At 45.6% G+C, this 12,572-nt stretch overlaps 1 protein-coding gene across 2 annotated transcripts in view; it reads left to right on the top strand.

Annotated features, from left to right (window-relative positions):
- Positions 1-3,794: 3,794 nt before the first annotated feature.
- The window catches only part of nup54 (nucleoporin 54), a 108,290-nt gene continuing 99,512 nt past the window's right edge, over positions 3,795-12,572 (top strand). For both annotated transcript variants that reach the window (XM_070871042.1, XM_070871043.1), the window contains exon 1: positions 3,795-3,846. In XM_070871042.1, the coding sequence (XP_070727143.1) occupies positions 3,816-3,846 (31 nt within the window). In that variant the 5' untranslated portion in view covers positions 3,795-3,815. The remainder of the gene's footprint in view (positions 3,847-12,572) is intronic.

The following is a 12,572-nucleotide window of genomic DNA, read 5'->3' on the forward strand; positions in this document are numbered from 1 at the left end:
CTCACAGGTTTGTTGACTTGTGAGTGGCTTAAGAACATAAGAAATAGTAGCAGGAGTAGGCCATTTGGCCCCTCAAGCCTGTTCTGCCATTAAATATGATCACGGCTGATCTGATCTTGGGCTCAGCTCCACTTCCCTGCCTGCTCCCCATAACTGTTCACTCCCTTATCGTTCAAAAATCTATCTCCACCTTAAATATATTCAATGACTGCACCTCCACAGCTCTCTGGAGCAGAGAATTCCACAGATTTACGACTCTCTGAGAAGAAATTCCTCCTCATCTCAGTTCTAAATGGGCAACCGCTTATTCTTAAACTATGCCCCCTAGTACTGGATTCCCCCACAAGTGGAAACATCCTCTCTGCATCCACCTTGTCGAGCCCCTCAGTATCTTACATATTTCAATAAGATCACCTCTCATTCTTCTAAATTCCAATGAGTATAGGCCCAACCTGCTCAATCTTTCTTCGCAAGTCAATCTCTTCATCTCCGGAATCAACCCAGTGAACCTTCTCTGAACTATCTCCAAAGTAGCTTAAATAAGGAGACCAAAACTGTATGCAGTACTCTAGGTGTGATCTCACCAATACCCTGTACAGTTGTAGCAGGACTTCCCTACTTTTATACTTGACCCCCCTTGCAATAAAGGCCAACATTCCATTTGCCTTCCTGATGAATTGTTGCTGTACCTGCATGCAAACGTTTTGTGTTTCATGCACAAGGACCCCCAGGTCCCTCTGCACTGCAGTATTTTGTAGTTTCTCTCCATTTAAATAATAATTTGCTTTTTTATTTTTCTTGCCAAAATGGATAACCTCATACTTTGCCATCTGCCAAATGTTTGCCCAATCACTTAGCCTGTCTATATCCCTCTGCAGTTTTTTTGTGTCCTCCTCATAACTTGCTTTCCAACCCATCTTTGTATTATCAGCAAACTTGGCTACATTACACTCGGTCCCTTCAACCAAGTCATTAATATAGATTGTAAATAGTTGAAGCCCCAGCACCTTACCCTGCGGCACCCCACTAGTTACCGTTTCCCAACTAGAAAATGCCACATTTATCCCTACTCTCTGTTTTCTGTTAGTTAGCCAATCTGCAATCCATGCTAATATATTACCCCCAACCCTGTGAGCTCTTATCTTGTGCAGTAACTCTTATGTGGCACCTTATCGAATACCTTCTGGAAATTCAAATACACCACATCCACTGGTTCCCCCTTATCCACCCTGCTCGTTACATCCTCGCTCTTCGAGTCTCAACGCAAAGAGTGTGAAGAGGTCAAGCGCAGGCAGCGGAAGGAGCGCGCGGCAAACCAGCCCCACCCACCCCTTCCCTCGACGAATTTCTGTCCCACCTGTAACAGGGTCTGTGGCTCTCGTATCGGACTGTTCAGCCATCAAAGAACTCACTTTGGGAGTGGAAGCAAATCTTCCTCAATTCCGACGGACTGCCTATGATGATGATGACTAGGTTGATTCCGGAGATGAGGGGGTTGATTTATGAAGATAGGTTGAATAGGTTGGGCCTATATTCATTGGAGTTCAGAAGAATGAGAGGTGATCTTATCGAAACAAATAAGATAATGAGGGGGCTTGACAAGGTGGATGCAGAGAGGATATTCTAAAACTAGGGGGCATAGTCTCAGAATAAGGGGCCACCCATTTAAAACTGAGATAAAGACGAATTTCTTCTCTCAGAGGGTTGTAAATCTATGGAATTCTCTGCACCAGAGAGCTGTGGAGGCATGGTCATTGAATATATTTAAGGCGGAGATAGACAGATTTTTGAGCGATACGGGAATAAAGGTTTTGGGGAGCGGGCAGGGAAGTGGAGCTGAGTCAATCATCAGATCAGCCATGATCTTATTAAATGGTGGAGCAGGCTCAATGAGCCAAATGGCCTACTCCTGCTAAAATTTCTTATGTTCTTAATCATTGAAATTTACCGCACTGAAGAAGGCCATTTCGACCCATCATGTCTGCACCAGCTGACCAAGAGCTATCCAGCCTAATCCCACTTTTCAGCTCTTGGTCCGTAGCCCTGTAGGTTACGGCACTTTAAGTGCACAGCGAAGTACCTTTTAAATGTGGTGGGGGTTCCTGCCCCTACCACCTTTTTAGGCAGTGAGTTCCAGACTTCCACCACCATCTGGGTGAAGTCATTTCCTCTCATATCTCCTTTAAACCTCCCCTCAATTACTTTAAATCTATGCCCCCTGGTTGTTGATCCCTCTGCCGAGGGAAACAGGTCCTTCCTATCTGCTCTATCCATGCCCCTCATAATTTTATACACCTCAATCAGGTCTCCCCTTAGCTTCCTCTGTTCCAAGGAAAACAGACCCAGCATTTCCAATCTTTCGTCTAAGCAAAAATTCTCCAGTCCAGGCAACATTCTTGTAAATCTCCTCTGCATCCTTTCCAGTGCAATCACATCGTTCCTGTAAAGTGGTGACCAGAACTGCACACTGTATTCCAGCTACAGCCGAACCAGTGTTTTATACAGTTCAAGTAACCTCCTTGCTCTTGTATTCCATGCCTCGACTAATAAAGGCAACTATTCCATATGCCTTCTTAACCACCATATCCATCTGGCCTGCTATCTTCAGGGATCTGTGGACCTGCACTCTAAGATTCCTTTGTTCCTCTACACTTTTCAGTGTCGTACCATTTAATGTGTTTTCCCTTGCCTTGTTAGGCCTCCCCAAAATGCATTACCTCACACTTATCCGGATTGAATTCCATTTGCTACTGTTCTGCCACCTGACCAGTACATTGATATCTTCCTGCAGTCCACAGCTTTCTTCTTCATTATCAACCACTGTCATGTATGCAAACTCTTTGTATTCACTATGTAACTTTGTACGATGTACCACATGAGGGCGCTGCTGTTGGAGGCCCCGGGGTTATCTGCCTAGGTGTGCAGAGACTTATAAAAGGCAGTCAGCCATACTGTCCCTCACCTTACAGTCGTATTAAATGGACTGAAGTCACACATCTCTTACTCACAGTATAAGGCCTCGTGGAGTTATTCGATGGTAATTGCAGACATAACACACACAACCTATTTTAGTGTCATCTGGTAATGATGAACTGGTAATGTGATTGATCGTTAAACCTTTCCTAATAAACCAACTAGTTCTTAATAACAATGTGTTGTTATAAATTCTTAAGCAAATAACCCACGAAGCAAATATATTACAATGTACTTATCAGATTCAAGTCATTTAGTGCTTTGTCACCGTATTTTGTGAACAAATGCACTGGTTGATATTGTTCTAGGAAACACATTCCACTTCTAGTCTGCTAAACAATGTGAGATCCACGATCATATTTTTATGCCTGTCGGCAGTGACCTGAATTAATGCATTGCCGAGTAACTAAAATGGCACATGTTGTTCTTTCACTATTCCATAAATAAAACGCAGCAATTGTGATTACTTCAGTTATAAAACAATTCCCCATTCTTTCCAACGGAAAGTGTTAATTCAGTATTTCCTATGAAATCTAGTTGTGGCCTTTTCTATGTTTTTATATATATATAAACGCCTCATGCCATGCTTCTTTGTGACAACATACCCCACTCCTACGCATCAGTAATGTTACAGGCACTATGAAGAAATGAATATCTAGATCAATGCATATGTTTTCGCTCAGTGCATTCAATTCTCCCATTGTCGAAATCGATGAAATGAATCAACAATGGTGGTGACCTGACTAAAAGCTCCGGGTGCAGTGGGACGGGCGGAACATTTTAATGGTGCTGTTGTCACTCCACCCGGATCAGAATGTAGCGACGGAGCGGCGCGTTCCACTATGGCGTTCAATCTGGGCGCTGGGAGCTCAGGTGAGTTTGAGGGCAAGAGAACAAAAAGCACGGAGTTCAACAGACAGAAAGGGATTTAAACAACAACAATAAAACCCTATCGCGGCGGGCGCTGTCCGCCGGCCGGCAGTCGGCTCGCTGTGTTCATGTGGCGCGAGGCGTGGCCATTGGTTGCGGGCTCGCGCGCTGCGGTTGTGGCTATTTAGAAGGTGGCCCGGATCTGGGAGACAGTGGGACAATAGGCGCCCGCAGTGTAAGCAGAGACAAAGTGTACATGGTCAACATCTGGTCTGAATGTACAGCATGCTGGAAATCTACAACCTTGGGCAGATCCCCATCTGGAAGGCTGCGATGAGTTCTGGGCTTCCCATCTCCGGAAGGATATTTTTTGCCTTGGAGGGAGGGGGAACAGCGCAGATCCAAGAGTTTGATGTTGGGGCTGAGAGGGTTAAATTAGGACAGGTTGCATAAAGGTGGCTTGTATTTCCTTGAGTTTAGAAGAGGTGATCTAATCGAGGTTTTAAATTTTTTTTTAATGATAGGGTAGATGAAGATAATTTATTTCCTCTGGTGCGGGAATCCAGAACAAGAGGTCATAATCTTAAAATTAGAGCCAAGCCGTTTAGGAGTGAAATCAGGAAACAGTTTTTTTACATAAAGGGTAGTGGAAATCCGGAATATTCGTTGTTGTCATCGCACCCCAAGGGGCTATGGATGCTGGGTCAATTAAAGCTTTCCAGTCTGAGATCAATCTTTGTGAGGTAAGAGTATCAAGGCATCCGGTTCAATGGCAGGTAAATGGGGTTGAGGTACAGATCAGCCATGATATGACTGAATGGTGGAACATTCTCGAGGGGCTGAATGGAGTACTCCTGTTCCTATAAATATACGGCAAGTCCATTAGGATCAGGAAAAAAGGCTAATCTTTGGAGTAAAGTGATATGTCCTTACTATACAGTATAAATGCACACGAGGCCTATGCTTGAGAGAAGGTAACTCTGTGACCAGTAACCTTTATTAGCTAGCACTCAAGTGATGAAGGTGGGTGGAGCGTCCCCTTTTATACCTGAAAGTCCAGGTTAGGACTGTCTCCCACAAGTTCACCACCTAGTGATCATTGTTCTCACAGTGTACAACTCAGGTCAGTTTATATATGGGTTACAATGATGGTTGAATACATGACATCACCTCCCCTTCCCCAAAGTCTTATTGGGATCACAGGTTAAGTCTCTCTGGTGGTCTACGCTCCCTTGTAGAGCGCCTGAGTTGGGGCTCCGGTTGTTGGGCGCTGGCCTGAGTGTCTGCTGTTTGCGTTGCCTCAGGCCTGTCTGGACTGCCCACAGTGACTGGGCTCTCCTCCACTTGGTTCCGGTGTTCGGTCACCTGTGGTGGAGTGAACTCTACATCGTGTTCTTCCTCTGCTTCTTCTATGGGGTTGCTGAACCTCCTTTTTGTTTAATCCACGTGTTTGCGGCAGATTTGTCCATTGGTAAGTTTAACTACCAGAATCCTATTCCCCTCTTTGGCAATCACAGTGCCTGCGAGCCATTTGGGCCCTGCAGCGTAGTTGAGGACAAAGACAGGGTCATTGACATCGCTACCTCGCGCCCACACATTCCTGTCTTGGTAGTCACATTGTGAGTGACGCCTGCTCTCAACAATTTCTTTCATGGTGGGGTGTATAAGGGATAACCGGGTTTTGAGTGTCCTTTTAATTAGCAGCTCTGCGGATGGAACCCCTGTGAGCGCGTGTGGTCGGGATCTGTAGGCCAACAGGAGGCGTGATAAGCGGCTTTGTAGGGAACCCCCTTGGATTCTGAGCATCCCTGTTTGATTATCTGCACTGCTCGTTCCGCCTGGCCGTTTGAGGCTGTTCTAACATGGTTAATTCCATTGCCTGCCATGAAGTCCTGGAATTCAGTGCTTGTGAAGCACGGTCCATTGTCGCTGACCAAGACATCCAGTCGACCATGGGCGGCGAACATTGCCCGTAGATTTTTTACTGTGGCAGAGGATGTACTTGAATTTAAAATGTCACAGTCGATCCATTTGGAGTAGGCGTCGACTACAACCAAAAACATTTTTCCCATGAAAGGACCTGCGTAGTCCACATGGATGCGTGACCATGGCTTGGCAGGCCAGGACCAGGGGGTAAGGGGGGCTTCCCTGGGCGCATTGCCCAGCTGGGCACACATGTTGCACCTGTAAACACAAAGTTCCAGGTCTGTGTCTATCCCTGGCCACCAAACGTGTGACCTGGCAATTGCCTTCATCATGACAATGCCCGGGTGCTCATTGTGGAATTCTCTGATGCACACCTCTCTGCCCATCTGGGGCATGACTACACGGTTTCCCCATAGTAGGCAATCGGCCTGAATCGCGAGTTCATCCCTGCGTCTGTGAAATGGCTTAAATTCCTCAGGACATGACCCATACGTGGCTGCCCAGTCCCCATTCAGGACACATTTCTTGACTAAAGACAATAGCAGGTCTCTATTTGTCCAGACTTTAATCTGACGGGCTGTCACGGGTGAGCCTTCGCTTTCGAAAGCTTCAACAGTCATGACCATCTCAGCAGCATGCTCGGTAGCCCCCTCAGTGGTGGCTAGTGGGAGCCTGCTGAGTGCATCGGCGCAGTTTTCAGTGCCCGGTCTGTGCCGAATTGTATAGTCATAGGCGGCTAACGTAAGTGCCCACCTCTATATGCGGGCCGATGCATTTTCATTTATGGCCTTGTTGTCGGCCAAAAGGGACGTTAGGGGTTTGTGATCTGTCTCCAGCTCAAATTTCCAGCCAAACAGGTACTGGTGCATTTTCTTTACCGCATATACACATACAAGCGTCTCCTTTTCTACCATCCCGTAGCCCCTTTCTGCCTGGGACAGATTTCTGGAGGCATAAGCTACCGGCTGGAACTGACCCTTGGCATTAACATGCTGCAACACACACCCGACACCATAGGTCGACGCATCGCACGTTAAAACAAGTTTCTTACATGGGTCATATAGCGTTAACAGATTGAGCATAACATATTGCATGTTCTAACAATCAAAAGCCCTTTCCTGGCTGTCCCCCCAGACCCATTCGCGACCTTTGCATAGGAGCACGTGTAGTGGCTCTAACAATGTGCTCAATTTGGGAAGAAAGTTACCAAAATAGTTCAGGAGCCCCAGGAATGAACGCAGCTCCGTTGTGTTACGGGGTCTGGGTGCTCTCTGGATCGCTTCAGTCTTGGATGCAGTAGGTCTGATCCCGTCTGCTGCTACCCTCATCCCCAGGAATTCTATCTCTGGAGCTAGGAAGACGCACTTCGCCTTTTTCAGTCGCAGCCCATCCCGGTCCAGTCTGCGTAGCGCCTCCTCCAGGTTGTGGAGGTGTTCTTCAGTATCGCGACCCGTGATGAAGATGTCGTCTTGAAAAACCACCGTCCCTGGAATCGACTTGAGGAGGCTTTCCATATTTCGTTGAAAGATCGCGGCGGCCGAGCGAATCCCGAACGTGCATCTGTTGTACTCAAACAACCCCTTGTGTGTCGTGATGGTGGTCAGCTTCTTCGACTCACTCGCCAGCTCCTGGGTCATGTAAGCTGAGGTCAGGTACAATTTTGAAAAAAGTTTGCCAACGGATAGCGTCGCAAAGAGGTCCTCCGCTCTTGGTAGCGGGTACTGGTCTTGGAGTGACACCCGATTGATGGTGGCCTTGTAATCACCACATATCCTGACCGACCCATCCGCCTTGAGCACCGGCACAATCGGGCTCGCTCAGTCACTGAATTCAACTGGCGAGATGATGTTTTCTCTCAGCGGGCAGTCCAATTTGCCTTCTATTTTTTCCCGCATCACGTATGGCACCGCTCTGGCCTTGTGGTGTACTGGCCTGGCGTCCGGGTTTATATGAATCACTACCTTGGCCCCCATGAAAGTGCCAATGCCGGGTTGAAATAGTGAGTCAAATTTGTCCAGGACCTGTGAGCATGATACTTGCTTCACAGAAGAAATTGCATTGACATCGCCCCATTTCCAGTTCATGACAGCAAGCCAACTCCTCCCCATTAGTGCTGGACCGTCCCCCGGGACAATCCAGAGTGGCAACCTGTTCTCCGAATCTTTGAGTCACGACTACTGTGGCGTTGTCTAGCACCGGAATGATCTCCTTTGTGTATGTCCGTAGCTGTGCGTCAATCGCCGATAATTTTGGCCTCCTGGCCTTGGACCACAACTTTTCGAACTGTTTGATGCTCATCAGTTACTGGGTGGCCCCCGTGTCTAACTTCATTGATACTGGGATGCCATTGAGGAGCACTTTCATCATTATCGGTGGCGTCCTGGTGTATGAACTGTATATGTGCTCCCCATGAACTCGCTGAACTTCAGCTTCCTGCGATTTCCCCCAGTGTTCATTTGGCCTCGTAGGGCTTACATCGGGCCCGTCCTCCTCGTACATCAGCCTGGCTGCAGGCTTCCTGCACATACGTGCCAAGTGACCGCTGACGTTGCAATTTCTGCAGGTATATTGCTGAAACTCTAGCTGGGTGTGTGCCTCCACACCTCCAACATGAGCCGTTGTTGGAAACAAAAGGTCCGTTCCCAGTCGAACGTAGCTGTGACTGCCCTTAAGTGCACCATTAACAGGTGTTGATGGCCCCATTACTGGCCGCATTGCCCCTTGCGATGGCGTGAATCGCCGCTCAGCTAGCCATTGTCTCTGTTGAATTCCCCCTCTGGGTTCGACAACATGTTGGGGCATGTCTGATTGCCCTTGTCTGCCTGGAGAACTGTGTGCTGCGTTAACAATGTTGACTCCCTGTCCATTTGCTGCATTTGAGCCCAGATTTTTGTCAAACATCATTCTGGTCTCTTCCTCCCCTGAGATAAAAGTCTGGGCCATCAAGGCCGCCGTTTCCAGGGTCAAGTCTTTGGTCTCAATCAGTTTCCTGAAAACCCCAGCGTGCCCAATGCCCTCAATAGAAAAAGTCTCGCAGCATCTTCGTTCTGCATGCATCTGGGAACTTACATCGGCTCGCCAGGCGGCGACGAAGTCTGGAACGCTTTGTCCTTCTCGCCGTCAGTGCGTGTAAAACCGGTGTCTCGCCATGTGCATGCTGCTCGCCGGTTTAAGGTGTTCCCCGATCAACTTACTGAGCTCTTCAAATGTCTTGTCTGCCAGCTTCATCCGGGAGTACGTCCTGGATCCACAAACTGTCAGGAGATGAGCCCTGCGTTTGTTGGCTGACTCCTGTCCCAACCATTCCTTAGTGACGAAACTTTGCTGTAGTCTCAATAAAATCGTCGCAATCATCCCCAACACAGTACCTCTCGTCTGTGCTGCTAGTGGCCATGCTCGCGTGGTTTAAATCCCAGTTTCTCGTCGCCAATGATATGTCCTTACTATACGGTATAAATGCACACGAGGCCCATGCTTGAGAGAAGGTTACTCTGTGACCAGTAACCTTCATTAGCTAGCACTCAACTGATGAAGGTGGGTGGAGCTTCCCCTTTTATACCTGAAAGTCCAGGTTAGGACTGTCTCCCACAAGTTCACCACCTAGTGGTTATTGTTCTCACAGTGTACAACTTCGGTCAGTTTATACATGGGTTACAATGATGGTTGAATACATGACATAGAGAATCTTGGTCAGAACATTAAACTGTATTTTCTCTCCTGTTATCTCCTCTGTGTTCTCCACAGATGTTGCCTAATTCTGTTTTTGTGCTCATGTATCTACTGTGCACTGCCCTCCTGTTTTTATGTGACACTTTGGGGTCAAGCATAGAATAGAATAAAAAAATAATGTAGCATGGAAGGAGGCCATTTGGTCCATTGTGCCTATTCCAGCTCTTTGCTAGAACTATTCAACTAGGCCCAGTCCCCTGCTCCCTCCCCATGACCTTGCAATTTATTTCCCTTCAAGTATTTAATTCCCTTTTGTAAGTTATTAATCTATCTACTTTCACTACCCTTTCAGGCAATGCATTCCAGATAACAACTTGCTGTGTAAAATATTTCCTCATGTTGCCTCTGGTTCTTTTGCCAATCACCTCTGATTACTGACCCTTCTGCCACTGGAAACTATTTCTCCTTATTTACTCTATCATTCATGATTTTGAACATCTATCAAATCTCCTCGTAAGCTTCTCTACTAGAAAGAGAATAGCCCCAGTTTCCCCAGTCTCTCGACATAACTGAAGTCCTTCATCCCTGGTACCATTCTGGTAAATCTCCTCTGCATCCTCTCCAAGGCCTTGACATCTTTCCTAAAGTGTGGTGCCCAGAATTGAACACAACTCCAGCTGAGGCCTAACCAGTTGTTTTATAAAGGTTTAGCATAATTTCTTTGCTTTTGTACTCTATGCCTCTATTTATAAAGCCAAGGATCCCATATGCTTTTTTAACAGCCTTTTCAATTTGTCCTCTCACCATCAAAGATTTGTGTACAAACATCCCCAGACCTCTCTGTTCCCACACCTCCTTTAAAACCATTTAGTTTATATTGCCTCTCCTCATTCTTCCTGCCAAATTAATCACTTCACACTTTTTGTATTAAATTTCATCTGCCATGTGTCTGCCCATTTCATCAGTCTGTCTATGTCCTCCTGGAGTCTGTTACTATCCTCCTCATTGTTTACTACATTTCTGAGTTTAGTATCATCTGCAAACTTTGAAATTATGCCCTGTATACCCAAGTTCAGAAATCAAAAAGAGCAGTGGGCCCAATACCGACCCCTGGGGAACACTACTGCAAACTTCTATCCAGTCTGAAAAGCAATCATTCATCACAACTCGCTGTTTTCTGTCCCTTAGCCAATTTTGGATCCACTGCCACTGTCCCTTTAATCTCATGGGCTCTAATTTTGTTAACAATTCTATCATGGTACTTTGTCAAACGCACTACCCTCATCGACCCTCTCTGTTACTTCATCAAAGAACTCAATTAAGTTAGTCAAACAGGATTTGCCTTTAACAAATCCATGTGACTTTCATTTATTAACCCTTACTTTTGTAAGTGCCAATTAATTTTGCTCCAGATTATTGCCTTTAAAAATTTCCCCTTCACTGATGTTAAGCAGACTGGCCTGTAATTGCCGGGTTTATCCCCCTCCCTTTTTTTTTTTAAAAACAGGTACAGGCCAGAGCCTCCACAATTTCAACGCTTACTTCCAGTAACCTAGGATGTATCCCAACCAGACTGGGTGACTTTTCTACTTTGAGGACTACCAACCTTTTAGGTACCTCCTCTTCATCTATTTTTGATCTATCCAATATTGCTACTACCTCTTCCTTTACTGTACATTGGCAGCATCCTCTTCTCCAGTGAAGGTAGATGTAAAGTACTCATTTAGTATCTCAGCCTTGCCCTCTGCCTCCACAAGAATATCTCCTTTTTGTTCCCAAATTGGTCCCACCCTTCTTTTGACTACCCTTTTACTATGTATATGTTTATAAAAATACTTTTAGGTTCCCTTTTATGTTACCTGCTAATCTATTTTCGTACACTCTCTTTGCCCCTCTTATTTAAAAAAAAATCTCCTTTATACTTTCTATATTCAGCTTGGTATGGCTGAACAAAAAGTTTTACATTCAAGACAATAATGTCGTGAATAGGACTAATTTGGTCATGGTACATTTTGGGGAAATCATAGCTGCGTTATGGTGGGGGGGGATGGGGGGGTGAAATTACAAATGATCGACATCAGTGAAAATTGTGGATAGTCAGGCATATCAAACTATTTTTATTTTGTGGTGTGCACAGGTGAGGTATTTGAGGATTTCCTCTTCAGCTGCTTCCCACCATGCCAGTTCCATAAGGAGAGGAGTGAGGTGACAGAATATAAAAAAAAACATTATTGCTATTGAGTTACATCTTACACATTCTAACATTTTTCTATGTTAGAAAGGGAAATCATGTTTGACAAATTTGCTGGAGTTCTTTGATGATGTAGTGTGCAAAGGGGGAACCAGTAGATGTGGTGTATTTGGATTTCCAGAAGGCATTCGATAAGATGCCACATAAGAGGTTACTGCACAAGATAAAAGGTCATGGGGTTGGGGGTAATATATTAGCGTGGCTTTGGATTGGTTAACTAACAGAAAACAGAGTCAGGATAAATGGATCATTTTCTGGTTGACAAACAGTGACTAGTGGGGTGCTGCAGGGATCGGTGCTCAACTATTTACAATCTATATTAATGACTTGGATGAAGGGACTGAGTGTAAAGTAGCCAAGTTTGCTGATGATATAAAGATGGGTGGGAAAGCAAATTGTGAGCAGGACACAAAAAATCTGCAAAGGGATATAGACAGGTAAAGTGAGTGGGCAAAAATTTGGCAGATAGAGTATAATGTGGGAAAATGTGAGGTTATCCACTTTGGCACAAATAATAGACAAGCAAATTATCATTTAAATGTCGAACCAACTAGAGAGCAGGCCATCCTCGACTGGGTCTTGTGTAACGAGAGAGGATTAATTAGCAATCTGGTCGTGCATGGCCCCTTGGGGAAGAGTGACCATAATATGGTAGAATTCTTCATTAAGATGGAGAGCGACACAGTTAATTCAGAGACTAGAATCCTGAACTTAAAGAAAGGAAACTTCGATGGTATGAGGCATGATTTGGCTAGGATAGACTGGCGAATGATACTTAAAGGGTTGATGGTGGATAAGCAATGGCAGACATTTAAAGATCACATGGATGAAGTACAACTATTAAACATCCCTGTCTAGCGTAAAAATAAAACAGGAAAGTTGG

This window comes from Pristiophorus japonicus, chromosome 2 (assembly GCF_044704955.1).
Source record: "Pristiophorus japonicus isolate sPriJap1 chromosome 2, sPriJap1.hap1, whole genome shotgun sequence".
Lineage (NCBI taxonomy): Eukaryota > Metazoa > Chordata > Chondrichthyes > Pristiophoridae > Pristiophorus > Pristiophorus japonicus.